We start from the raw sequence: 27,145 nt of genomic DNA on the forward strand, positions 1-27,145 counted from the left end.
ATTTTTTTTTCCTTTTTTTATTCACAGAGGCCAAAAGGTAGAAAAAGTTTTCCTTCTATAAACTGATAAACAAATATAAACAGATATTTGTTGAGCATTTATGTATTAGGCCAAAGCAATGTACAAAGTAGACAGAGGCCCTAGTCACTGGAACTTACGTTATAGTTAGGAGAAACAGATAAAACATATAAACAAGTTACAAATTTCAGACGTGATAAGTGTTATAAAGAAATTAAATAGGATAAAGAGTTAGAGAATATGAGATTATATGAAAGGTTGTTCCTCTGAGGCTGGCATAGTCAGGAAAATCCTCTGAGGAGGCCACATTTTGGCTGAAGCCTGCATGACAGGAACAAGGTGGCCATGTGAAGCTCTGACTGAGTGTTTTCACCTAAATCTTTGCAGCTAATCCTCACACCATGAACTGGAGGAGATATCCCTTTCAGGAAACAGTGTCACTTGCCAATTAAAAGCACGTGCTTTGCAATTAGACAGATGGAAATTGTATCCTAGCTCAACTAACTACATGCTAGTTGGATAACTTTAAACAAATCGCTAATCTCTCCCTCCCTCTGTTTCTTTGGCTGTCAGATGGGGCTAGTCTCACCTTCCATTGCAAGATTTGGAGGAGGATTAAGTGAAATGATGTCTGTACAGTGTTTGGTGTGTTCGTGGATGCTCAGTCACTGTTAGTATGCATCCCTCGTCTTGCTTGTGTCTATAGTGTGGAATTGGGTAAATAATGAGAGGTTGTTTAAAGTGTTTTAGCAGGGGTGATAAAGCAGCATCATTGAAGCAGTGATTTTTGGAAGATGATTCCTAAGGCTGTGTGCTAAATATTTTAAAGTAGGGGGATGCCTGGAGACAGGGATATGACTAGAGCAGGTCTGGAGAGATGCTTATAAAGAACTGAAGTGTAGCTGGAGGAAATGAGAAGAAAGAGCTGTGTCAAGAGAGCCAGAAATGAATGAATAGGACTTGACAGTACAGGGAGTTGAAGAAGGAAGGAATAGGAAATTACTTTAAGATTGTGCACATCATTATTAACCAGAGGATATAAGAATTATTTTCATAAGGTAGAAAACTCTTTAAATTGTGACTGCCATGGAAACAACCTAACTAGCCATCAGTAGGGAACAGGTTAAAGAAATTATAGTATATCCAATTAATATAATTCTGTGCAGCTATTTAAAAACACTTCTGAGGCAGCCTGGGTGGCTCAGCAGTTGAGCGCTGTCTTCGGCCCACGGCGTGATCCTGGAAACCCGGGATCGAGTCCCACATTGGCTCCCTGCATGGAGCCTGCTTCTCCCTCTGCCTGTGTTTCTGCCTCTCTCTGTGTATCTCCCATGAATAAATAAATAATCTTTAAAAAATAAATAAATAGGGCAGCCTGGGTGGCTCAGCGGTTTAGTGCTGCCTTCAGCCCAGAGCATGATCCTGGAGACCCAGGATCGAGTCCCACATTGGGCTCCCTGCATGGAACCTGCTTCTGCCTCTGCCTATGTCTCTGCCTCTGTGTGTGTGTGTGTGTGTCTCATGAATAAATAAAATATTTTTAAAGTAAATAAAACACTTCTGATAGGAATAACCTATGTGATAAATTAATAGATAAAAAAAGCATGGTGAGTGGCACCTGTGTGGCACAGTAGGTTAAGCATCCAACTGCTGGTTTCAGCTCAGGTCATGATCTCAGGGTGTGAGATTGAGCCCCGTGTCAGGCTCTGTACTCAGTGGGGAGTCTGCTTGAGAATTTTTTCCCTCTCCCTCTACCCCTTCCCCACCTACCCTCTTTAAAATAATAAATCTTTAAAAAAAATCCATGGTAGAATATGGTATAAATCATATGCTGTTTATAGGAGGGAAAGAAGAGGGTTGTATATGAATATATTATCCCTGAATAGGTACTCAAAAAATCCCAAAACAAAACAAGAAGCAGGGGTGGCCTCTAATGAAGGGGACTGGGACTACAGGACTGTGGTTAGGAGTGGGAGACTGACATTTCACCGTATTCCGTTTTGAAGCAAATTTTGTAGCATATGCATGAAAATTGTTAGGTCCCGCCTGCCCACAAAAGCCCACATGGTTTGAGTGTAGTCCCTACAAGAACAGGAAAAGGAGGCAGCTATTTTAAAATATACTCATGTGTAAGAGAAGTGTAGAGCCAGCATGATGTGCTAGATAAAGCATGTGGGCTTTGGAGTTAGACTTGGATCTTAATTCCAACACTTGCTAGTTTTGTGACCCTTGGCAAATTACTTATACTTTTCAAGCCTTAGCTTTCTCTTCTAAAAAATGCCTTTATAAGTTTATTCAGATCAAGGTAATGGTAGCTATATTATATTGTTACATATCTATCTTTATTTCATTTTAACCAGGCTTAAGATAGTCATTCAAAATACAAATACTTATTTATGCTAAACAGTGGAGTATAGTGGGGAAAGTACTGACTTTGGAATCAAATTTCTTAGGTTCACACCTGCTACATCACTTATGTATGTGGTCAAGTTACTCAATCACTGCGTGCCTCATTTTCCTCATTTGTAAAATGGGGCTAGTAATAGTTCCACCTCATAGGGTTATTGCAAGGAATAAATTAATGTGCATTTCAAATTAAGTTGTCACTACCATGGAAACAACCTAAATGTCCATCAATAGGAAACAGGTTAAATAAATTGTGGTACATCCAATTAAGGTAATTCTATATGGCTATTAAAAGCCTCTGAAGGGAATGATGTACATGATAAATGGGGAAATGAAAAAGCATAGTGCAAAGAAAAAAAAAGCATAGTGTAATATGGTATAAATAATATGTAGAAAATGTGCCTGGTAAATTATAAACACCAGGTAATTATTTGCTATTGTTGTTATTTATGTACTATATTTCTGCTTTAGTTTTTATTATCTTGCCAAACAAGTTAGCCCAGGATTTAATTGAAAAAGAAAAAAAACAAACTTTTAATTATTCTACAATTCCCACACTTTGGGGAACATGGTGAGAAGAGAGCCAGAACAGGATTTTACTGCTTATGTATATGTGCATGTGTGCATGCTTGAGGCAAAGCCTGTCTGTATACAGGGATGGGCACAGATTTTAAGTATTCAATTTGATTGATTTTGACAAATGTATTTACCTGTGTAATCAAGACACATTTGAGATATAGAACATTTCCATTGCTCCTGAAACTTTCTTCATAGACTATTCTAGTTGCTCCTGGCCCCTCTAGGCAGCCACTGCTTTGATTTCTGTAACCGTAGCTTAGTTTTGCCTCTTTTTGGACTCCATATAAAGAGAAGTGCACAGTAGTACACTTTTGTGTCTGAACATGTTTTTTTAGGTTCATCAAAGTTGTAAAAATCTGTAGTTTCCTGTTTTTTATTGTTGAGTAGTATCCTATGAGTGTACCACAATTTGTTTATCCTTTCCTTTGTTGATGGACATTTAAGTTGATTCCAGTTTGGAGCAAATGTGAATAAAGCTGCTGTGAACAGTCATGTGCAAGTCATTGTGTAGACATATGTTTTCACTTATCTTGGGTAAACACCTAAGAGTGGAATTGCTGGATCATAGGATAAATGGATGTTTAACTTTATAAACAACTGTCAAAGCCACAGCACCATTTTGAGGAAACATTGGTTACAAGGTCAGTGAAAAGAGTCCACATGTGGGAAGAGTATAAGTCAGAAATCATAACAATGTCTCCTCCATCTTTCGCTTCTTCAGAGACAGAAAGCAGGGAATAAGGGAGTCGGTGGGAGGTAGGAAAATATGATAGTGTCACTGATTTATTAGAGTGGAGCTTTTTTTTTTAAAGGTTTTATTTATTTATTTATTTATTCATTCATTCATTCATTCATTCATTCATTCGAGACACAAAGAGAGAGAGGCAGAGACACAGGCAGAGGGAGAAGCAGGCTCTATGCAGGGAGCCCAATGTGGGGCTTGATCCTGAGTCTCCAGGATCAGGCCCTGGGCTGAAGGCGGCGCTAAACAGCTGAGCCACTGGGGCTGCCCTTATTTATTTATTCATGAGAGACAGAGAGAGAAGCAGAGAAAGAAGCAGGCTCCATGTAGGAAGCCCAGAGTGGGACTTGAACACGGGAATCCGGGATCATACCCTCAGCCAAAGGCAGGGGCTCAACCACTGAGCCACTCGGGCTTCCTGAGGTAGAGCTCTTCAAAAAGGTTTAGCCCTCCTGGCATGCAAATTTTTATTCTTATGATAATGTAGAAAGTAATTTTACTTCTACAATCTCTTTAGATCTTTACAACAATGCCATGGTGGGGCTGTATTAACAGTATTGCCTGTTACAAATGAGAAAACTAAAGCTCAGAGAAGTCGGGATGACTTGCCCAAGATCCCATTGCTAGTTATGTCTGAGCTGGGACCCAGACCTCAGTCTTCAGACAAGAAGTTTCTTGTCCTAAGTTCTAGTCCAAACACTGATTAGCCATAGAATCTTGACAAATTGTTTAACTTCTCTGGACCAACGGAACTGCGAGGATAATAATAGTACCCACTTGAGATATTAAGAGGTGGAATTGAGGTAACAGTTGTATCCTGTGCTTGGCACATAGTAGGAGTACATTAAACATTCATCAAGTTTGAATCTAAGGTAGATAAGTGGGTCTGGGCTGAAGTGTTAGTGAACTAGCCAATAATCTAGCTAGCATGATGATGGCATGTATGTAAGATTTAGGTAGTACAGTCATGTCCCCTCTCTTCGTTTGGTCTAGATTCTTACCTGAAAGGGAACTCAGCCAGACTCTTCTTCCTAATTCTCTTCTCCTCCTCCTATCTTCCACCCCCCATATCAATGTTTTGCCTCAGTGAATGTGGTCCTGCTCAGAAACAGGTTGGAGGCCTCTGCTTATAATACAAATGACATATAAAGAGGGTGGGAAAGGATAGTAATGTAACACCTTTTTTACTGCAGAGTTCCTTTTTTTTTTCCTAAGATTTTATTTATTTATCAATGAGAAACACAGAGAGGGAGAGGGAGAGATACAGAGACACAGGCAGAGGGAGAAGCATGCTCCATGCAGGGAGCCTAATGTGGGACTCGATCCCGGGACTCCAGGATCACGCCTTGGGCTGAAGGTGGCACTAAACTGCTGAGCCACCCAGGCTGCCCGCTGCAGAGTTCTTTTTGAAAATAATTGCAATTCTCTAAATTTCCTCTGAGCCTGTGTATAATACCAGGACCAACTGGTCATTATTTTCAGGACAACATGGGCTCTGGGCAGCCCCTAGCACCCAGCCTACTCATCTTGTCTGTTTCCATCCCGGTCAGAGAACTGTTGGCAGCTCTGATTCCTGCTACCAGCCCCAGGGGTGCTGATAGCCATCTCTCTTCATTTTTGCTAGTGTCATTTCTCAGTCTGATCATAATACATTTGTTTTGGTCATAATATGGTGAGCTTTAGAGAAACAAGAAGTAGCTGCAGCCCTCATTCTCTGTATGGATTAGTTGCATAGCCCAGCATTCTAAATACTTTTAAGCCCTTTCTAATAAGGATGGTCCATTTCAAAAATAGGTTTTTTTTCTGTCAGAAATGTCATTGAGATTTCCTATAGGTTTCCTCCCATGGTGTCCTTTTTTTTGTTGTTGTTTAAGATTTTTTATTTATAGGGACGCCTTGGTGACTCAGTTGAGCATCTGCCTTTGGCTCAGGGTGTGATCCTAGAATCCTGGGATCGAGTCCCACATCGGGCTCTCTGCAGGGAGCTTGCTTCTCCTCCCTCTGCTTATGTCTCTACCTCTCTCTCCGTGTGTCTCTTGTGAATAAATAAATAAGATCTTTAAAAAATAATAAAAACTGGGGATCCCTGGGTGGCGCAGCGGTTTGGCGCCTGCCTTTGGCCCAGGGCGCGATCCTGGAGACCCGGGATCGAATCCCACGTCGGGCTCCCGGTGCATGGAGCCTGCTTCTCTCTCTGCCTGTGTCTCTGCCTCTCTCTCTTTCTCTGTGTGACTATCATAAATAAATAAAAATTAAAAAAATCCATAAAAAATAATAAAAACTTAAAATTTTTAATTTAAAAAAAGATTTTTTATTCATTTATTTGAGAGAGAGCATGCACGCACACACACAAGAGAGCACAAGCAGGGGGAGTGGTGGAGGGAGAGGGAGAAGTAGACACCCTGCTGAGCAGGGAGTCCAACACAGGGGCTCGATCCCAGGACTCAGAGACCAAAGATAGACACTTAACCAGCTGAGCCATCCAGATGTCCCTCTCCCATGGTATCATAAAGGGACACTTCCTACATCGTTTGCTCCAGGCTCCCATCTCAGTCTTCCAAGAAGACAGCCTGACATTCTCTGGCTCCTTAAACCCTGGCAGGGACCTTTCCTGGTCCTTTCTGGAAAGTTCTGCCCCATGATTCAGGACCTACCCCTGGCTTAGCACACAAGACTTTATACTTTTCCTGCCTTGGGTGGTGTGTTAAAGAGCTTCAGGTTTGTAGAGAGGACAACTTCCACTTACAAGTTTTGAGTCCTTGAGCAAAAAATCATCTACCTTCTCTGGACCTGAGTTGTCTTACCTAGGAGTGCTAATCAGCCTCTGTCCTTAGTATTTATTTCACAGGACTTGTGTGGACATCCAAAAAGACAATGTTTTGGAAGCCATTTGTGAACTCTGGCACGTTGCATACACATGTGCAGTCACTGTCACTCTTACTGAGCCTGTGGCTGTAATCTTGCCTTTTTCTGATCCATTCCTTTCACTGACCCAGCACCGAGTAAACTGACCCATCTAGCATTCTTAGAAGGAGCCTTGTCACCAGGGGATTGTTTTCTTTATGAAGTCATTACCATAAGGGAATCAGGTTTTTGCTTGAGAACATACAGCTGAAGGACAAAGCTGCCTCCTGCCACATTTGCCCACAAAGCTTTCCTGAGAGGCATGATGATGAGTTGTGTTTTTTTTCTGCAGACTGATGACAGCAATGGGGACTTAGACCCGGGAGTCTTGCTGACAGCTCAGACCATCACATCTGAGACCACAAGCAGCACAACCACAACTCAGATTACTAAGGTAACAGGCCAGTTAGAACTTCCTTCTGGAATCCAGTGGCATGCATGCTAAGCTTGCTGCCTCTCTGCAAGAAGGACCTTGGTCTGGAAGCAAGGGTTTCCAGGTCCATCCCTTCTGAGCCCAATGATTCCAAGGTCACAGGTGCAAAGGCCCTGCTGCTTCCCCAGCAATAAAACCAAGGGGACCCTGAGAGCACCCTTGCCTACCTAGTTAGTAGACTCCTAAAGTCACCTGTGGTTGACTTTACACATCTGCTCATCTCTCCAGTCATCTGGGCTGTGGAGGTAAGTTTAAAAAGTCTATTTAAGGACAGGTGTCATTGGCATTATTATGCAGCCATATTTTCCAAGTTAAAATTCAAAACTCAGGATCCAACAAAGAGTTTCTCTATCATGTCCAGTGCCCAGGCCATGAGGACTATAGTTTGCATGCTGAAATATTGGAATTATTAGAACATTTTTTATGGGGGCAAGCCGGAAAAATTATCTAAAATTGAAACTACTCCCTGAAAATCAGAGATACAAGTCCATATTTGCTGCAGCACTAAAGGAAAATATATTTTCTTGTCCATAAGAAATCTAGATTTCTAACGAAACTCTGTTATCAATGCACAGAGGACTGGAAGCTAGTTATTTAATGTGTCTAGACCTTGGTTTTCCTCATCTGTCAATTAGGGAAACCTACCCACCCTGAGAGGATTATTTGAGGATCCTTTGATACCAGTGATACAAAAATGCTTGAAAATAAAGAGCCTAATTTCAAGCTGCATGACATTTTTGTTCATAGTCTTCTGAGTTTTCCTCTTGAAAATAATCAAAACGTACAGGAAAAGAACAAAAAGAAACACCTGTCGGTTTTGTTTACTCACTAAATTTCTGTGATTTTTGAGAGGAAGAAAAAGGGAAAAAAATAAGTAGAGACTTGTGACTTTCCATTTTGCTTATTAAAGATTTTAGCAATCCAAGGGAATAGAGGTGTGCTCATTTTAGCAGGTGCAGCTAAGAGTTTGAACAAGTGGATAAGAAAGCTAATCTAAAACGGTACCCAGCAGCAGATTAAAATTTGGAGTAGAGCTTTCAGAATAATCTTTTACTGTTTCTCCCTCCCCTCCCCTTCTTTCCTTTCTTTCTCATGTAACGATCTCTCTTTGGTTTCAGACTGTAAAAGGTGGGATTTCAGAGACCCGGATTGAGAAGAGAATTGTGATCACAGGAGATGCCGATATTGACCATGATCAGGTGGGGATGCTGAAGAGATTCTGGGCATGGAAGAGGTCCCAGGGTGGGAAGATGGATGGAGACAGGAGTTAGCTTTCAGAATATGCCTCGGCCAGCTTCATCCCCAGGAACTCTCTGGGCTATTCTAGTGCTTAAATGAGAAGGGTGAAGGGAATCAGACCACAGAGGTCTGTGGGAGGGGGGCTGCAGGTGGGGGAGCATGAAGTGTAATAGAACACAGGCCTTAGACTCAAAAGCTTGGGTTCAAATCCTAGGATCTCCCCATATTCTAGCTCTTAACTTCCTAGGCCTCAGTTTCCCCATCTTTAAGATGGATGTTATGGCACCTTCCCCTCAAGGCTGTTGTGAGAATCGTGGGATGTTGGACTGTGGGGTGAGGTACATGGTGGGCTCTGGGTGGGTGGAGCTGTTGCTATTCGGGAATATCGTGTACTGAACCTGTGCTGAGAGAGAGGAAGGTAGCAAGACAAAAGGAAGAGGTAATCCCTGCCCTCAGAGGGTGGAAGTGGCGGAGGAGATGAGGGAAAGCAGAGCCAGATGGACTTCGACTTCAAGTCTGTCCTAGATCTGTCACTAACTTACTATGTGACCTTGGACAAACCACACTACCTCTGATTCCTTTTTGTCTCCTAAAAAGAGAGCAGGTTGATCTAGATAATTTCTAGGCCCTTCTGAGCACTAAAATTCTATGTTTCTGTATTAATTAGGTGCTAATTGTGTGCTGCAAGCAATTAGCAAATAATAAGGTCAGGATTAATGCTTCCCGTTCTCTGCTGGGTGAGGTTAGAACAGTAAAGCTGCAGAGAAGAGGGGGAGGAAGGGACTGCATGCAAATGCTTCTGGAATCACTGACAGCAGTGTTAGAGCAGTAATTCCATGGCCTTTATGCTGATGTGCCTAAAAAAAAAAAAAAAGAAAACCTGAGCTGCACTGCTGGCAGTTCCCTTGGTAGCAGGGTTGAGACTCCCAGCTGAGAATGCCAGGCTCGGGGTCCCAGCAACAAGGCTGCAAAGCCCAAGTAGGAGGCCTTGCAGCCTCTTGCCCCAGCTCAGGAGATCCTGCTGTGCTACCAGCTTCTGCACCCACCCACGTGGTCTGATTGCTTGAGCCCCTGCCATGTGCTCAGTCAGTGCCAGACAGCAAGAGCAGTGGGACCGGAAGGTGTTTGGGTTTGGAGTGAGACAACCTTGGGTTGACTCTTGATTCTGCAACGTACTGGTTGTGTGCCCTTGAGCAAGTTATTTTACTTCTCTAAGCTATAGTTTTACCACCTGTAAAATTAAGATAATCATAGATTTCTTTCTGGGTTGTTGTGATACACACACTTGATAGCTCAGATAGATGCTATGTCCCTCAGTTCTCCTGGGTATGAGGGATACGTGGTGAGGCTAAGACATGGTGTACTATGGGCAGGTGGGGAGGCACTTAAAGCAAGAAGTAGTAGTGCAGGCTTTCATGGAGAGATAGCTGTAGGCCAGGGTAAGCATAGAGGGGGCTTGGGCTGAGCTTTGACACATGAGCAGGTGGGTTGGGCAAAAAGGATCAAGGAAAATGACCAGGGGCCTATAAAAGCATTCCAAAAATGTCTTTCATAGAGTCAACTGGGAACTTCCCTTCATCCCTTGTTCCTCCTATAGATAGTTCTTTTCTTTTTTCTTTTTTCCTTAATATTTATTTATTTATTTATTTATTTATTTATTTATTTATTCACAAGAGACAGAGAGAGAGAGTGAAAGATATGCAGGCTCCACGCAGGGAGTGCGACATGGGACTCGATCCTGGGTTTCCAGGATCACGCCCTGGGCTGAAGGCAGGCACCAAACCACTGAGCCACCCAGGGATCCCCTCCTAGAGATAGTTCTTAAGAGCCAGTGTCCACAGGCAGGTGGTCAGATCTAGCTAGAGTCCTCTTTGATGGAAGGCATGTCTCTTGAGAATCCCCACGTCATCATTCCCCAAAGCTCTTCCACCTTGGGTGCTGTGAGCTTGAGGCTCAGAGACTTGCTGTCCAGCTAGAGAGTAGGGCTGTCATTGCTCTGACTTTCCCTCTGCTTCATTCAGCTTTTCTAAAATGATCAAAACTCCTCCAGATGCCAAAACAGGGTCTCTCAAAACTCAAGGACAGTGTAGTAAAGAAGAAAGCCTTATAGATTCAAGTTAAAATCCCTGCTGCATCACTTACTAGCTGTGAAACATTAACCACTTTATTTACCCACTGAACCTCAGTTTCCTTGTCTACAAAATGGAAACAGTGAGAGGTGCCTGGCTGGTCAGTGGGTGGAGCCTGCAACTCTTGCTCTTGGAGTCATGAGTTTGAGCCCCATGTTGGGTGTAGAGCTTACTTTTTAAAAACAAGTGGAAACAATGTTACTGCTCTAATTCACTGAGTTCTGAAGATTAAGTATAATAATGATGATGATGGTGGTGGTGATGATGTGCTTAGGCCAGTGCATGGCATGTAATAAGCTGTCCCATCTTACTTCCCTCTTTGTTAGCCAGAGATCTTTTCTTTTTATAGCATGCTTCTTTATTTCTCTCTTCCCTTCTGAACTTCTCGGTTACCCTACACTGAACAGAGATTTTGCTTTGTCCTTCCGACTCACTTCTTGAGTGAATCCTCCCAGACCTGCCCAGCAGGTACAGCTGTCACCCCTGAAGTCCCTCTTGCCTTGCCTGTTTCTGTGCTTCCAATCTAGGACCCTCCCTCTGCAGGATGGGGGGTATGGGGGAGAAGGCTGTCAGCAATTTGCCCCACCTCAATGCTCCTTGGTACTGCAGATGGAAAGATTCAGTTTGCCAGAGAAATGGTGTCCTGAGACCCCTACCTTCCTTCACCAATCAGGCTTTCTGCCTGATGGGCATGGTTTCTGTCTCTCTCAGGTCCTCGTACAGGCCATCAAGGAGGCAAAGGAGCAGCACCCAGACATGTCAGTGACCAAGGTGGTCGTCCATCAGGAGACTGAAATCTCTGAGGAATGAGCTCAGGTATGAGCTGTTCTTGGTGGGGTGGACGGTATTCACTGTGCCCGCCTCAGAGAACTCTGAACAGGGACATTACCCAGAGGCATCCACAATGGTGAGGGAGACAGAAGTTACCAAGCATTTGGCTCCAACAAAAGCAACAAGGTCTCCTTATATCATCCTGCCCTTAGCAGTGTCGGCAGTGGTGGTCCAGAGGACGTCCCCAGGCATGGCTGGAAACCTCCCCACTTCCTGAATCTTCCTGTTCCCTGCCTGCTTCTTCACCTAGCCTTCCCTTCTCTCTGTACTCTGTCATGGGTATCTTTGTGTCTAACCATGGGAGTGCCAGAGGAGGAGAACAAAACCAAGACAAGCTGGGCCTGGCTGTCCATAAATGAGGGCTTGGGGATCAGGGGAGAGATGACTGACGCTTGAAGCCCAGACTAGAGAATTGGAAACAGCATAGCTGCTTTTGGGGAGCTGGGGATCCAGATAAAGTTATGCCTAAAAGTAGTCTACAAACGACTTCAAGAAGCCATAAATCACCAGGGAGGACTGGGCTCTGTAAAGCTGCTCCGACCCTGCTTGGCACTTGGGACCCCCAGAGCTTGGCACTGGGACTGAGTAGCTGTCTTCCTTTGCAGGATTTAAAAAGTTTGCTTTCTTTCCTCTAGGAACTGTCCTACCCCAAATCCCTGCCTGTCTCCCATCCGAAAGAAAAACCAGCAAAATGATAAAGAAGCTTACCTGCAATAGTCAGACATCAGGCTTTCAAAATTACTCTAAACCACCAGAAAATTAATTTCATTTTCTATTTGGAGTTTATACCAAGAGAGTCTTCTAGACATCACTGATTCTTTTAATACCTTTTTCTATATTGTGATACCAGAAATTGTTCAACTTTTCACTCGATGGACTGTTTTTAAAGAGCTTTTTGGTTTGTTTGTTTTTTTATGGGGTGGTTTGTAACCCTTTCAACCTAGCTTCTCCCCATTTATTTCCAACCCAGATACTGACAGGTCTACAGAATTCTTGGGGAAATCCTCCAAAGACTCTGTCAGCTGTGTTGGGGGCCAAAGCCAGCTTAGTGGGGCTTCCTGCTCCTCCTCTAGTTTTATACCCTTTCGATGTCAGCAGAAACTCCATTAACCAGCCCTTTCTCAGAGCCAATGATGGGACTTTACCATGTGAGGCAGGGCAGCTGTCCTGATCCACAGACCCCAGGAACACATCCCTGTCCTTTTGTTGAGGGTGATTTTGATGAGGCAGAGATCTCTGCTAAGAATATAGTATTGTTTTTCCTTCTTTCCTCCTATTCTTTCTTTTTTGGAGCTTCTTTAGATCAAAGACGTAAGAAGTTGTTTCAGATATATCTGATACTGTGAATGTTTAAACGTATCTGTGGCCTTCGCCTTCCTGCCCTCCCTCCCCTTTTACCTCATCAGAAGCAGTGGCTCTGCTAAGTGCTCCCCCTACCTCCCATCTCAGGAGACCAAAATTCACAGAAAAATAGGCACTTTTGGCCAAAAGCTCTAATGGCACATTTTTAGTGGTGATTTGGGCAAGGAAAATTGATGAGGTTTAAAAAAAAAAAAAAGCTTTCTTGTTCTGGGAATGTGCACTTCACACAGGGGAATGGTGGGGTTTACCTCAGACAGATCCTGCTAAGAAGTATTTCCAGGTGACCAACCCTGGGCCTTTCTCTTTAATCCTGGGATGATAGGAAGTGTGACTCAGAGAGGAGGTGGTGTTCCTTGACCTTTCTTCTCCTGCCTGGTACCTGCCTGCAGACACCCTTCTGGAGCCAGGGAACTGACCTTTATGGGCCATCCTTCCCACAAAACCCCACACGACCGGGGACACACACACCAGCTCTGCTCATTCCCACTCGCCATCTGAGGCCTGTCAGGTTTTGTGGGCTTGATTTTTGTGGTGGGTTGTGGGTTTATTTTACTTCTAATTTTTTTGTGGTTGTTCTTTGGTTGGTTTTAAAAATGTGCTGACTGATGGGCCCAATTCCACCGTTCCTGGTAGATCTGGGGGCATTTTTACTCAACAGTGCTTCTGTAATCTTCCAGCTGGCTTCCCACAAACATATCTGCCTGGAAGTTCTTAAGAGTCTTACAGTGGGACAGAAGTGAACTTCATGAGAGAGACAGCGGAGCACAGTCTCTGGGAGTTCAAGTGCAGTGAGCGAGGGAGAGAAGTCTGAAACCTCTGCTCCCCACGATGGGAGCCAGCTGCGTGTGGCCAAAGCCTCTACTGGCTGAGCCTCGCTTTAGACAAACTCAGTTGGTTCGAACAGACTTCGGATGTGTGCATTTTTCGTTTAGTACTGACGTGAGACTATTGCTAAGAGGCAGCTCTCTCTGGAGAGTGACAGGAAGACCTTGGGCAGAAGGACTGTCCTGTCTCAGCGTGTGGGCACAGGGTCTGAAATGATGGTGTTTGCTTGTTGGTGTCTACGCCTGGGCCCTGTGGCCCGGAGCGGTGGGGAGGTTAGGAACCCAGCTCCCATCAAACAGCACAGTAACGTGAGCTCGATTCGCAGTGGCCAGCTGTCCTGCCGAGAGCTCCCAGCTCCCAAGGCTAACAGCTGGAGTGAAGAGGGTGCGGCTAAGGAAGAGGGCACAGCGTAGCATCAGAAACCTGGCCACACTGGTGCCGCAGCTTTCACAGCGCAGGCCCGCTAACAGGGGCCTACACGTCCCCTCGGCTCTGTCACCAGCTCACAGAGCTTCTCTCTGCTTCCTTGACTGTAAATTGGACCAGAAGATCTCAAATGCCCTTCCAGCACTGAAAAGCCATGATTTGGACGAGCTAGGGAGAGGGTGTCCTTCCAAGCCTCTTTCCTATCTTCCTTCTCTGGTAACAGATCTGGGGGTTTGACAATTGTTTGGATTTTTTTCTTCCTGCAGTTGTGTGTGTGTGTTTGCGTGTGTGTGGGTGTGTGTGTGTGAAGAAAAACAGATTCTGTCCAGGTGGAAATGGTAAAGAGGGGAGGAGAGAGCTTCATTTCCAGGGTCAGAGACTTGGCAGCAGTTTTCCCGAAGTGACTCAGACACACCACAGTAACATCTTTCACTGCAATTTTATTTTTATTTCACTTGAGAAGACTTCCTCCAAGCCACACGAGGTCCCTGCCACCCACCCACCCACCCACCCACATAGCGGGACCTAAATTTCCGAGCTTAGGGCCCAGAGAACCTGGCTGCAGGGACCTTTTGGGGGCCTCTTCACCCTCCTGCCCAGCCCCCTACCCTTGCATGTCCTGCAGGACAGACGAGGTGGAGGGGACAGGTGGAGGGGACGGCCGTCTGCCCTGGGAAAGGAACCAGAGCTCCCGCCTGACCGCCACCAAGGAATGCTCGTGGGAAATATCTGCCCAGGATCTCAGCCCCAGGCTGGTTGTTTTTACAAATCTCTCTCAAATGTATTATTTTGATGACAAAAATGAAGGAGCTTTGTAAATTTTTTTAAAATTATGAATCATATCAAGTAGTTGTTTACATTTCTTGACAAAATAGGAATTATGCCAGCAGAATCAAATTGGCAAAATCCTTAGATTAAAAAGGCAATAATTAGGTCTGCTGTTTTGGCCTTTTGTAGTAAGAGACGTGGTGTAGTGTTTAGATATGTGTTTGGTCTTGCTTCTTGTATTGCATTTTTCAATAAACTTAAAAAAAAAAAAAAGACAGTCTGTGAGAATTGATCAACTTTGAAAGTTCTCTCCTCCTACCAGCCACCTGGGAAAAACGAAACATGGGGAAGGGAGACCCCTATTCAAGCCCTTTTCTAAAGTAAGCTACCCACATTGGCCAAAATGCAGCTTCAACGCTGTGTAAAAGGAGAACTGGCAAAAGCTTCTTGCCAGCCAGGGGGAGATTTTGCAGCACAGGCTGTGACAAAGGAGAGAAGGGGGTTCCTCGGACCTGTTCAGGGAGGGGCCCGACCCTCAGTAGGAAGGCTTTGGCAGTAGTGTAGCCCTAGTGGGGTGGACCCTGCAGGGCTGAGGGGAGAGAAGGGCTGAGGTGGTGGGAGGTAAAGCCTCAGTCCCCGTCCCAGATGGCAGTGGAGGGTCTCAATTCAGCCCCGTTGCCCATCTTCCCCAACCCCACAACCGGTGCCACCGTGCAGGGAGCCCGGCCCAGCCTGTGACATCCCAGCCAACCTACCTTCCAAGTCTTAGGGGTCGTTGCCCACCACTTCGGGTTTGCTGAGACACCAGCTGCATCTCCCAGCGACCCTGACCTGGACCTCCAGCCCCCTCAGGTACCTGTCCAAGGCTAAGGTCACTTTTGGAGGCTTAACGAGCTCCCGAGGCCGAGTCATGCTGGTCTCCAGGCTCCGCATTAAAACACACTCTCTCCAGCTTTTTGAACCCTTGTGCAGTTGGCATTTCTCTGCCGACATGCAAGTCAGGAAGCCTTAGCAGATGCTGCGGCCAGAGCATCCATCTCGTCTGGGACGTGGCTGATGCATCTACTGGGCATTGGGACTTCTGGTCCTGTTAGCACGGTCCATGCTGCAGCCTCCTAGCAGGCTGTCCCCCTGCTCTTCAAACCCGGGCTCCCAAGTCCCCTCCTCCTCCCAACTTGGCATAGCCCCCCAGACTGAGGCGGTCCAGCCGTGGCCAGCTCCGGTGAGCACAGTCCCGAGCTGCTGGGGCCCCAAGCAGGAGCTCCCCAAGGCCCAGATCCAGAGACTTGGAATGTTCAATGCAGGAACCAGAGGGCTGCACGGTGATAATCACATGGCCAGTCTGGGTGCGTGGACCCCAGGGTGGGGGCAGCCCCGGGCCCTTCAGCGGGTAACTGTTGAGCAGGGCAGGTAACCCCAAGCGAGGATTAGCAGGCTCTGAACGCAGGCTCCGCACTGATGGGACAGGTGACGGGCCCCGACGCGGGGACAGGTCCCAACTTTCCGGCTCCGTGCAGCCGATGGCTCGGGGAGTCCTGGGTCCGGGGCTGGGGAGCAGGGCGCAGTCCCAGCCGGGGCCGTCAGGGGGCCGGAGCGCCTGGGCCCGCAGCACCCCCTGGCGCAGCCGTCGCGTCTCCAGGTCGCGGTTCTCGTAGAGCAGCGTGTTGGCGCAGATGAAAACGAACAGGCCGACGCCCATGACCACGGGTCCAAGGAGCCGCAGCCGCTCGTGCGGGCCGTGGGCCCGGCCGGCGCCGCGACCCTCGCGTCGCAGCTCGCTCGGGGGCGGCGCGCTGGCATTGGCGGCGCGCGGCCCCGGGGTCCCGGCGCGGTGCGGCCAGTAGCCGGCCACGGCGATGCCCATGCCCACCAGCACCACGAGCGCCCCCAGCGCCGCGAACGCCCCCGACGGCGAGCGCAGCCGCAGCCGCGCCCGCACCCGCAGAGGCTCGGGCGGGGAGCGCGGGCGCCGGCGGCGGCCCAGGCGGCGGCCCAGGCGAGAGACGCGGCCCTCGGGGCTCCTCCGCACCTCCCCGCGGTCTCCGGGGCTCCCGGCCGTCATCTCGCCGTCGTCTGGGCGCTCTGCGGAGAGAGGGGAGGCGGGGACTGAGCCGACGGGCCTAGGGTCGCAGCGCCAGCTCGGGGGCCGGGGCCGGGAGGCAAGAGCCGGCTGCCTCGCCCAGGCCGCTTGGAGATCCCTGGCGGCCACCCCCGGGTTTTCCCGGGGCCGCGAGGCGGGGAGCCGCCCCCGCTCGGGTTTTCCGCAGCGCAGCTCGGAGCCAGGGACGCGCGGCTGAAGCCGGAGTTGGCCGGGCCCGCGGGCGGCGAGGAGGGAGGGGGGCGCGGGCTGCTGCTACCTGGCGCATCCTCGGCTGCGGGGCTCCGGGGCTCCGGGGCTGCGGGGCTCCGGCGCCGGCTCCCTCCTCGCCAGCCCCGCGGCCCGGGGCCTCGGGAGTGTGCGGGCCCCCGCGGCGGCGTCTCCAGGGTAAGTCCCGCCCGGGATCGCCCTCACCCCCGCACGTGGCTGCACCGTAGTAAGGGAGGGAGGGGGCGCTCGGCCCGCCCGGGCCGCCGGGGTCGCTCGCGGGCCCCACCTCCCCCCTACTGCGCGCTACATACCGCAGCGTGGGAAGGAGGGGGTGTCACCGACTCCCGCCTCTTCCTGCCCGCCCCCTCCTTTCAGACCTCCTCAGCCTGCACGGAAGCTGCAGCAGGAGAGACTTGAGCTAGACTCCAGGAAGACCGTTCTGACCAAGACCAGCGGCCGACTTCGCCCAGGATTGCTCTCCACTCCGCGCAGAAGAGGCCTCCCCTCCTCCAGCGGCCGGGTCGCGGCCCGGACAGGGCGCGGGGAGCGGGGGTGCTGCAGGTGCTGGGCGCGGGGCCCCGCCGGGAGAGCTTCCCCGCTCCCCGACTCTCCCGTCGGCCCGGGCAAGGCTGTTCCCAGGTTGCAGCGTTTCCAATTCGAGCTCCTCGGGATGAATCATCCCCCTTTCCCGCCGCCTGTCCTCCTTTCCGGCCTCCTCCACCCGAGGCCTCGGTGGCCCGCGTCCCGGACGGAGCAGCGCCGCCCCAGCACCTCGGGCCGCCCCATCTGGCCGCCCGGTTCAGCCCTTCCCGGCCTGTGGCCCGAGGACGGAGCGCGGGCCGGGCAAGGAGCAGCTGCGCCGTGAGCCGTGTGGCCCCCGCCAAGGGAGGGCGTGGGGGGGAGCGGGGCCCCCGCCCAGGCGCCCTGGGTCGCAGGGGAGGAGGGGAGGAGGGCCGGGGCCGCGCTGTCCAGGGGTGCGTCTTCCCTGCCCCCAGTCCGGGTTCTAAGCCGCTCCGGCGCTGGCACCCGTGGCGAGGCCCCAGGGAGGACGCCTCGCCGCCCCGCTCAGTCCCCATCCGCACCCCGAAGCTCAAGGCACGACACCCCCTCCCTGCGCCGAAGGGGTGCGGAAGGCCGGGGCCTAGCACCGAGCCGCAGTCGGCCGCGTCCAAAGCCTGATTCTCGCAGCTGGAGGCGGCGGCCCAGAGCGGCCGGGGGGCCCGCCGGGGTCCCCCGAGGAGGGGGCGCCCCCGGGACCCGGCGCCGGGCCTCGCGACCCCCGCCGACGCCGGCCGTTCCCCGGTCGTCTCGGAGTGTGGAGCGACTCCGGAGGGCTCCCCGCGGGGACAGAGGCGGGGGCGTGCGGGGGCCCCGACGCTGCGGCGGGCGCGGAGTCCTGGCCCCGGGGAGGCCCCGGTCTCGCGCCGGGAAGTTGCCGCGGGCCGCGTCCCTCGCGCTCCGGGTCCCGCCTCCGCCCGCGTCCACACTCCGCGGGGGTGGGGGGAGGGAGGACCGGGCTCCCGCCCCAGGGCCTTCCCGGACGGACGGGCCCAACAAAAAGTTGAGGAAAGTGGAGCGCGAGCCCCGGGGCCCTCGTCCTGCTCACCTGGCGCCGCCGCGCCCCGGCGGGTCCGGGTCCGAGTCCGCGCGCCGCGGCTCCCGGCTCTGCCGCCGGCTCCACCGAGGCCCGGCCCCGCCCCCTCCGGGCCCCGCCCCCTCCGGGCCCCGCCCCCTCCGGGCCCCGCCCCCTCCGGGCCCCGCCCCGTGGACCTGCGGGCGGCCACCCCCGGGGCCCCGCCGCTGGAGCCCGGCAGCCGCCCAGGTCGCAGGGCCGCAGGTGAGCGCCGTGTGCGCGCCCGTGGCTCGGAGCGTCGCTCGCAGAGGCCCGGGACGGCCGCGCCTTCCCACGTGGGGAAACTGAGCCCGGGAGCCAGAGCCCTGCCCGGCTCCGCAGCGAGCGCGCGGCCCGAGCACTTTGGAAGCCCGCGCGCCCGCCCGCGCCCCTCATGCCAGCGCCGGGAGCGGGCTCGCGGGGGCGCCGTCCGGGGAGCTCCCCGGAGGAGGCGGCCCGGTTCCTGCCCCGCCCCCCGCCAGCCTGCCCCCTCCGTGGACCTCACCGCCTTCACCTGGAAAATGGGCTTCATGGGTCCGCCCCGCAAGCTGCGGAGAGGCGAGAATCCAGCGTAGCGGGCGGGCACGCGACACGGGGCGCAGCCCCCGGGGACCCCGCGAGCGCCCAGTGACGGGAGCCCGGGGCGGGCCGCTGAGTGCGTCCACCGGAGAGTCACGGGCAACCCCCCAGGAGGACGCGCCCGTCTGGAGCCCCAATCCCGAGGCTCCGGGGGCGCCCCCCGCCGCGGGCCTGTCGGGGCCGCCCAGCTCCCGAGCCCCGCCCGCCCCCGCGGCAGGAATGCGGAGCGGAGCGGAGCGAGGGGGTCGGCTGGCGGCCCAGTTTCCATGATGCGGGGGGCGGGCTCGGGGGAGGAGGAGGGGCGGCCGGGCGGCCCGCCAGGCTCCGAGCCCGCCCCCCGCCCCCCCCCCCCCGCCCCGGCCCCGCAGCCCGGCCGGGCCCCTCGGGAGGAATTTCCGGCCTGGGATTGATTAGGAGGCGCCCCTCCCCCGGCCGCCGAGACCCCCCGGGGCGCGGGGGAGGGGGCGGGGCGGGAACGGGACCCGGCTGCGCCCGGGCGCGAGGGGAGCGCGAGGGGGGCGCGAGGGGGGCGCGAGCGAGTCGCGGGCCCGGGCCGCCCCCCGCGGAGGCCACGGCGCAGCGAGGCTCGAACCCTGCCCGGCGGGAGCCTGCGGTGGCCTCGGCGCCCAGCCCGCGGGGACACATCCCCGGGAGCGACCCGGCCGCCCGCGGGGCGAGGGGGCCCAGCCGGGGGTCGGAGGGTCGGAGAGCCAGGCCAGGGTGGCCTCCCTGCCGCCGCGTGGAGAAGGCTCCGCGACCGGACCTCGGAGGAGACCCCCCCAGGCCCGCGCCGCCCCCGAAGCCGGGCTGGACGCCCCACCCAGCGCTGTCCGCGTTTCTGTCGCCCCCGGCTGCTTTTCCTGGGGACACCAGCTCGAGGCCAAAGCTCCTTGTGGTCGCTGCCCCACCTGCCCTGGCATTTGCCACTGGCTCGCCCAGCCCGCCCCTCCTGACCTTTCTTCCTCGGGGCCTCCAGCCTGGGCCCAGCCTCACTTTCAGCAACCAGACACCTCCCAGAATTTTCCCTGTTCGCAGTGATCCTGGCCCATTCCTACTCCTCCTCTTGTCCCCTCTGTAAAGGGCCCCACTGCCCACCAGAGGGTCATCTCCACCAGGGGTCACCTTGGGCTCACCCCTGCCCCAAACCTTCAAGTCCTGTGGACCCTCCTCTCTGGATCCCCCATTAGCTACCTTCTCCCTGCCCCGGGGCCAGGGCTCTGCACAGGGCCACCAACCATCTTCCCACCCTGGACCTAAACCAATCGCTCTGCTTAAAACCCTCAGTGGCTCCCCTGCATTGTCTGGGGAGTTTAAAATCCCTGCTCACCTGCAGAGTGGCTCCTGCCCCCTCACCCTCCTCCCTCACCCTCCTCCCTCCCTTGTAGCTGAACTCATCCCCATCCCCCTATCCGTGCTCTGGCCTTGGGGTTGGCCCCTGCCTTGAGTCTTGCCAGGAACTCCCACTCTGGATCATCCCTTTGGCTCCTTGCCGTCCTTCAGACTTTCTCTGCACCTCCTGTGGGTCCCCAGAGCTTGTCAGCCTCGCCCCTCCCCACTCCCCCCTGCCCCCACCCCCACCCCCTACTTACACACCCTGACCGGAGCCTCCCCTTAGCAGCACCGCACACAGAATGAAAATCAGTGTTTGGGATTTGAGCCTCCGTCCTGTGTCCCCCTGCTGGTGAGCTCTGACGGGAGGACTGGGCCTGTCCCGTCCCTCCCTGAGCCTTGGCCTTCTACTGGCCTGTGTGTCCCCCACCCTGAGGTCCCTGCTAATCTGTACCACTTGGGGCTCCAGCCTGAACAGGAAAGGACTCAGCCCTGAGTCTCAGTTTCTCCATCTGCACAAAACGGGGGGAAATACTTACCTCCCAGTGTTGTTTAGAAGCTTAAGAACACACATCACATATGGTCAGCACCTGGCATAAAGTGGATGCCCACCAGACAGTTGGTCCTTCCTCTGACGCTGAGGTTTGGGGCACAGAAGATGGTATTTAGGAGTTGTAGAAACCTCCCCTGGGGTCATTTGGGGGTAGCAATGAGAAAAGGATCCTCTCCCTCGATATAAGCCCACTTGATTGTCTTGAGAACTGGGAAGCTAGTGATAGGCCCAGTTTACAGAAGAGGACGCTGGCTCAGAGAGGCCGAGACCCGCTGGCAGACACACAGCCAGACTGGCAAGTGCTGGCGCCTCCCCGGAGGGAGGGCCCGGGGCCTGCTTGGTTTGGCCCTTGTGGGCGGCCAGTGGCCTGGAACTGCCTCTGTGTGGCCCTGACTCCTTCACTCCTGAACCAGGAGGGGCCTGGAAGAGAGATGTTCCCTGGGGCCACTGTGGTGGACATTTCTCCCCCAAGCTTCTCTGGGGAGGCAGGGAACCGGACACAGGCACCCTGAGGTCCCTGCCTACCTGAGGCTCCATGTCCTCTCCAAAAGCCATGATGGGGAGGGAGCAGCTGTCATCTGTGTGTCACAGCCCCACCCGGGGCCACAGAAGAGCAAGCCCTGGGAATTGATGTTTGGGAACAGCCCCACTGGCTGGCTGGGTCCGGGCTGCCCCGGATTTCCTGTCTGAGCCCCAGGGCTTTCTAAACCATCCTTGTCTCTGGGCCGCCCCAGAAGCACTTGGAGGACACAGCTGAGTGCCCGTGTGGCCCCAGCCCAGCAAGACCACAGCCTCAGCTAAGAATCCCAAACCCCGTGCAGAGGAGAGAGCGTGGCTCTGAGACCCAGTTTTGTTTCTTCTGCTCATTCACTGGGTGACTTTGGGCATGTCACAGGATTCCCTCAGCGCTCCCTGTGGGGCCTTCCCAGGAAGAACGGGTGGGTCAACTTGATAAGAAATGATTGGCAGGTGGAATCCAGAACCCCAGTCCCAATGTTCCATTTTGTAATGCCCAGAGAGGCACACAGTGACTTGAGTGACCCCACCAGTGAATGGCAGAGCTGACCCTTGGGCAGTTACAGGTCCCCATGTGGACTCAGGCTTCAGGAGTTCCTGGGATGTGAACCCCAAGCCCATCGCCCCACCCACAGAAGCTCTGAGCTGGGCAGTGGGTTTCCCTGGTGGCTCCGTGCCACTGGCAAAGCTCTTGGGAAGAGTGAGCTCACGTCTCCACTGCTCTCCAAAGCCAGAGAAGAGAAGGAGCAGAGCCGGGGTGAACCTGGGAAGGCCAAGGAGGTGAGACGCCCCTGGGGCCAGGGCAAGGCCAGCCTCCTGCCTGAGCCCTTAGGGATGATGGTAGGAAGCCACCAACTTGCCAAGCTCCCCCGGGGTTCCAGCCCCTTCATACCTGTTACCTTCTTAAGTATGCAAGAGCCTTGAGAAGGAGGTGACACTGTCACCCCTTGTCCTACATGCGATGCTACACTATTTCCCGCTAGCCCTGTGACCGGGGTCAAGTCAGCTCACCCCTTATGTCTCTGTTTCCTCCTCTGCAAAACAGGACAATGGTAGCAACATGTGCGAAGGCCTGTAATGAGGACGGAACTCCACGGGAAACGTGGTGGCACTAGAGCTTTTCTGGCCTTCAACTGGTCTAGTCCCGTCCCTCCCTGAGCCCTGGCCGTCTACTGGCCTGTGTGTCCCCCACCCTGAGGTCCCTGTTAATCTGTACCCCTGGGGCTCCAGCCTCAACATGCGCAGTTTGCTCTCCTATAAAATGTGCAAGTGAGGCTAGTGATTGTGTCTTCAGCCACCTCCTCTGGGGATGCGAGAGGAGCCAGCCCTGGGTCCCATCCAGATGCCCATCCAGGGGGTGAAGTGAACAGACCATCCACCAAAAGCTGAGGAAACAACAGCTGACTCCATGTGGGGGGCAGAGAGCAGGGAGGACTTCATGGAGGAGGGGGCATTCCTGCTGGGTCTCAGGGTCAGAAGAGTTACCCAGGCTGCAGCGGGGAGGATATTCCAGGCTGCAGGAACAGCTTGCAGACAGCCTGGAAGCCTGGGCAGGGGGTCAGGTGCTGGAGAGGGAGTGGGGAACAGGACGCAGGGGCCAGCGCCTGATTGCAGAGCTCCTCCAGTGTAGGGCTCAGCACTGTGGCGCCGGGAGCCATGGGACGTTACAAAGCAGGGGAGTAGCCTGCCTCATAGGTACCTGGGGAAAGACTACAAACTGTTAACGTGGCACCTGTCACAGTTTCTCCAAGAGCACCGAGGGAAGGGCGTGACAGGGCCCCAGGCCCAGCCAGGAGCCCGGATGGCGCTGGGGAAGCTGACCGCCTGCGGAGTGGCATGAGGCACCTGGTGGCCGCCCAGGTCCTCTGGTTCTGTCCCTGAAGCCAGCTGCTCTGGGCCCCTCCCACCCCAACCCGTCCCGGCTCCCTTGCTTTGCCCCGTCCCCACCCCCTGGGACCCTCATGGCGGAACGAAGGAAGTGATTCAGAGAAGAGCCCAGGTCTAGGGTCTAGGAGTCGGTGACAGGCTTCGCTAGTGGCCTAACCACTTCCTGGCTGTGTGACCCAGTGAGGATCGTTTTGTCTCCCTGAGCCTTTTCTTTTTCTTTTTTTTTTCCCTTTTTTTTATTTTTTATTTATGATAGTCACAGAGAGAGAGAGAGAGGCAGAGACACAGGCAGAGGGAGAAGCAGGCTCCATGCACTGGGAGCCCGACATGGGATCCGATCCCGGGTCCCCAGGATCATGCCCTGGGCCAAAGGCAGGCGCCAAACCGCTGCGCCACCCAGGGATCCCTCCCTGAGCCTTTTCATGCCCTGGAGAACGGAGAGGTGCCAAGCCTCCCACTCCAGGAAGCGTTGGGAACGTGAAGTGGGGGTACGCACGAGGGGGCCCAGCGCAGACTCTGGGGGACCCGCCTGAGGCTGGTCCTGCCCCAGGGAGGCCGATCCGCTCGGAAGAGGGGACGCCACATGTGTCCAGGCTGAGTGCTGGGGGCCCAGGGCACCGTGGACGAGGGACAGGGAGGCTCCCTGGAAGAGGGGGCCAGTTGAGTGAGGGCTTGGAAAGAATGTCGGGGAGAAGCTGCCGCGGGGCAGGGCCCGGAGGAGCGCAGGGAGGAATTAGGGGCCGCCTTGGGGAGGGCAGTGGGGACGGCAGGGGGAGAGGACTGAACACCCGGTTGGAGGGGTTAATCCCAAAGGAGCCACGTGCCTGGATAACTTGGGGACAGTCACCTCACCCGTGAGCCTCCGTGTCTTCATCTGACCACATGCCAGTGGCCCGTGTCACAGGGTCGCGAGGCTCCCGAGCTTGCCCGGCCCAGAGCCTGCACGCAAGTGCCCGGCAAACCCTGGCCGCCCCTGCTGTCTGTTATCCATACTGCTCTGAACTTAGCTCTGATGTTTTGCTTCATCTCTGTGTTCTTTTTCAATTTCTTGAACATTCTGATTGGCTCAGCTGGACCTAGGTGGCTCTCCCTGGCCCAGCAGCTGGGGGGAGCCAGAGGGAGAAACTGCTGTCAGGAGGTCCAAAGGGGAAAGGCCCGGAATGCGGATTCTCTGATGCCTGGGAGACGGCGACAGGTCCCTACAAGTGACTGCCAGCCCTGGGGGTGGGGTAGGACCTGGGGAGTTGGGTGATCTACCAGGAGCTTAGATAGGGCTGCTGGCCAGGAATGTGCCACCCACACCTCAGCCAGGACACGTGGGTGCAGCGGGAGCCTGAAGCTGGGGTTTACCCACGAAGATCTGCCCCTCCTCCTCGGGAAGTGCTCGCAGCATCAACCACAGCAGCAGAGAAACCTCAGCTGAGACGCTTCAATACCCGTGCCCCCCACCCCTGGAAGTTAGGAAAACAGTGAGAGGGTGCAGGGGGATGGGCCTCAGGCCACAGCAGGGCAGTGGTGGCAGGTAACACCTGCAAGACATGCATGTAGGTTGAGGTTGGAGCGGTTTGTCATGCAGCATAGACCGCCCAGGGGAGCGCCCAGCATGCAGTGAGCACCTGCTACACAGGGGCTAAGCACAGGACTGTCCAGGGACAGAACATGGCCCTGGCTGACGTTGCCACAGAATTTCAGAACCTCAAGTGACCGTGAAGCAAGCTAGAAATGCATTTCTCCTTCCCCTTCTGGCTGGAGCATTAGCTGCCTAGTGTCAGCAGGGAGGCCGCCGGTGTTAAGGACCCAGGCTCCTTCCATCTTGTTGCTCTGCCGTCCCCGAGGTGTGGCACCCGCCTTGTCTTCGTGGCTGAAGATGCTCACTAGCCCTCCTCCCTGAGTCTGGGGACTGGACTCCCTGGCTGGGAAAGGGGACTGTGCTCCCCTCTCCTTGTATTTAATTACTTTTTAAAAAAAGATTATTCATTTATTTATTCATAGAGACGCAGAGAGAGAGAAGCAGAGACACAGGCAGAGGGAGAAGCAGGCTTCCTGCGGGGAGCCCGATGTGGGATTCGATCCCAGGACCCCGGGATCACAACCTGAGTCAAAGGCAGATGCTCAACCACTGAGCCACCCAGGTGCCCCTCCCCTTTAAAGGCAGGACACCTGATGCACACATGGGGATGCTCCCTTCTATTCCAACAAGGAATAGGTGTGGGCCACCCCTAGCCACGAGGGAGGCTGGGAAATGCATCCTGGGAGACAGCTAGGAGTCCTTGCTGGGTACCCCCGGGATGTGGCTCCTCCACTTGGCAAATCACAGTGCTGATGATGCTCCCCCAGGGGGAGCAGAGGCCGGCCGCTCTGGAGCCTGGCACTCTGGGGGAGAGTCCTCCAGGGCAGGTTCCTGGGGCCGAGGGCGCCCTGGGGTTGGCAGCATGCAGGCCAGCCGTCTTCCGCCCTTTGTGCCCTGAGAAGCCTGGTGGGGGGGGGGGCGTGTGGGGCTCGGCGTCCACCCACCAGCCACCGGCCCTGCAGAGAGCAGCCCCCAGGCCCTGAGACCTCGCTTCTGTCTCCCCCGCACTGCAACCCTGGCCTGGTCCCAGTTCTGGCGGTGTCTTGGAGTCCAGTGCCAGCTTCCAGATCTCGCATTCAGTGCAGTGTAGACGGGGTGAGTGGCAAGCCCACAGCTCCGGCTTGATGAGGTGTCGAGGCGGGACTGCAGTTCCGGGGCTTGGTCCCCGGGCCGCGGGCGGGTCGGTGGCGGGAAAGCCGAGGCCCAGCGGCGGAGCCCGGGCGCTTGGGGGGCGTTGGCGCCACCTGGTGGCGAGGCCCTGCACCTGCGCCCGCGCCCCCTGCCCCGCGCACAGCGCCCGCCGGTCGCGGTCGCGGCGATCCTGGGAGCGCGCGTGTGCTCCGCGGGGCCTCATCCGGGATCACGGCCTCGGACCTCAAGGATGAGCTTCCTTGCAAACCGTGGTTGCCTCCGAACAGAAAGGACTCGGCCTGGGAGGTCGGGCTGAGCGGGGAGGGAGGACCCCGAACGGGATGCAAGCCGGGGAGGGGTGCGGATGGAGGCAGATTTACCCCGTGGGAGCCCCTTCGAGGCGCCGCTGGGACACGGGCTCCCGTATCTGCAGCAGAGGACACCGAGGCACAGAAACCCCAAATGGTAAGTGACAGAGCCGGGCTGCGCCCCAGGACCCCTCGACCTAAACCCAGACTCGGGCCCTGGATTACTTGCCCCGCGCCCTGCAGTGCCCACGCCACCCCACGCTTGCCCGCCCAGCCCCTAGCTCGGGCATCCAGCCCAGGCCTGTGGAAGTTTGCCTTTGTATCAGGCCACAACCCTGGGATGTCTGCGATGACCTTCACCGCTGCAGAGGGGACCAGAGGCCCAGGGAGCTCCCCCACTTACAAGTGTCCCGTCCGCCCTCCACTTGGAATGCTGGAGATGCAGGGGACAGCCAGAGCGGTGGCATCCACATCAGCTCATATTAGGGACCAGGAGACCCAGGAGGTGGCCGGGCTGCAGTGGCGCCAGCAGGTGCCTCCCTCCCTCCTGGTGTCAGGGCTCCAGGCCTGGAGGGGTGGGGCTGGGGGAGGCAGCCCAGGGAGGAGCAGGTGTGAGGTGAGCAGGTGTGAGGGGCAGGAAGGCACGTGGGGCCGGGAAGCCCTCAGTAACTAAGCGCTCACTCTAAGCCA

The 27,145-nt window shown here is 54.3% G+C and overlaps 3 protein-coding genes across 20 annotated transcripts in view; 1 reads left to right on the top strand and 2 right to left on the bottom strand.

Annotated features, from left to right (window-relative positions):
• Nucleotides 1-12,172, top strand: part of EPB41 (erythrocyte membrane protein band 4.1) — a 199,597-nt gene extending 187,425 nt beyond the window's left edge. For all 16 annotated transcript variants that reach the window (XM_055332346.1, XM_055332341.1, XM_055332340.1 and 13 more), the window contains 4 exons: nucleotides 6,942-7,043; nucleotides 8,201-8,281; nucleotides 11,162-11,266; nucleotides 11,917-12,172. In XM_055332346.1, the coding sequence (XP_055188321.1) occupies nucleotides 6,942-7,043; nucleotides 8,201-8,281; nucleotides 11,162-11,260 (282 nt within the window). In that variant the 3' untranslated portion in view covers nucleotides 11,261-11,266; nucleotides 11,917-12,172. The remainder of the gene's footprint in view (nucleotides 1-6,941; nucleotides 7,044-8,200; nucleotides 8,282-11,161; nucleotides 11,267-11,916) is intronic.
• Nucleotides 12,173-12,318: 146 nt separating this feature from the next.
• TMEM200B (transmembrane protein 200B) lies at nucleotides 12,319-19,305 on the bottom strand. Of its 3 annotated transcripts, none has more exons than XM_055332359.1 (2): nucleotides 19,097-19,305; nucleotides 12,319-16,744 (listed from the first exon to the last, which is right to left on the bottom strand). In XM_055332359.1, exon 2 carries the CDS (start codon nucleotides 16,722-16,724, stop codon nucleotides 15,801-15,803), a length of 924 nt encoding a protein of 307 aa, XP_055188334.1. In that variant the 5' UTR covers nucleotides 16,725-16,744; nucleotides 19,097-19,305; the 3' UTR covers nucleotides 12,319-15,800. The 3 variants fall into 3 exon arrangements, with proteins under 3 accessions (XP_055188334.1, XP_055188335.1, XP_055188336.1); XM_055332360.1 differs by lacking the exon at nucleotides 19,097-19,305 and adding an exon at nucleotides 18,577-18,669; XM_055332361.1 differs by lacking the exon at nucleotides 19,097-19,305 and adding an exon at nucleotides 17,348-17,448.
• LOC129513621 (collagen alpha-1(III) chain-like) lies at nucleotides 17,342-23,217 on the bottom strand. The gene is made up of 4 exons (XM_055331800.1): nucleotides 23,045-23,217; nucleotides 22,110-22,322; nucleotides 18,755-20,153; nucleotides 17,342-18,502 (listed from the first exon to the last, which is right to left on the bottom strand). Exons 1-4 carry the CDS (start codon nucleotides 23,215-23,217, stop codon nucleotides 17,342-17,344), a joined length of 2,946 nt encoding a protein of 981 aa, XP_055187775.1.
• Nucleotides 23,218-27,145: the final 3,928 nt, after the last annotated feature.

Source organism: Nyctereutes procyonoides, unplaced genomic scaffold, assembly GCF_905146905.1.
Source record: "Nyctereutes procyonoides isolate TBG_1078 unplaced genomic scaffold, NYPRO_anot_genome, whole genome shotgun sequence".
Taxonomy (NCBI): Eukaryota; Metazoa; Chordata; class Mammalia; order Carnivora; family Canidae; genus Nyctereutes; species Nyctereutes procyonoides.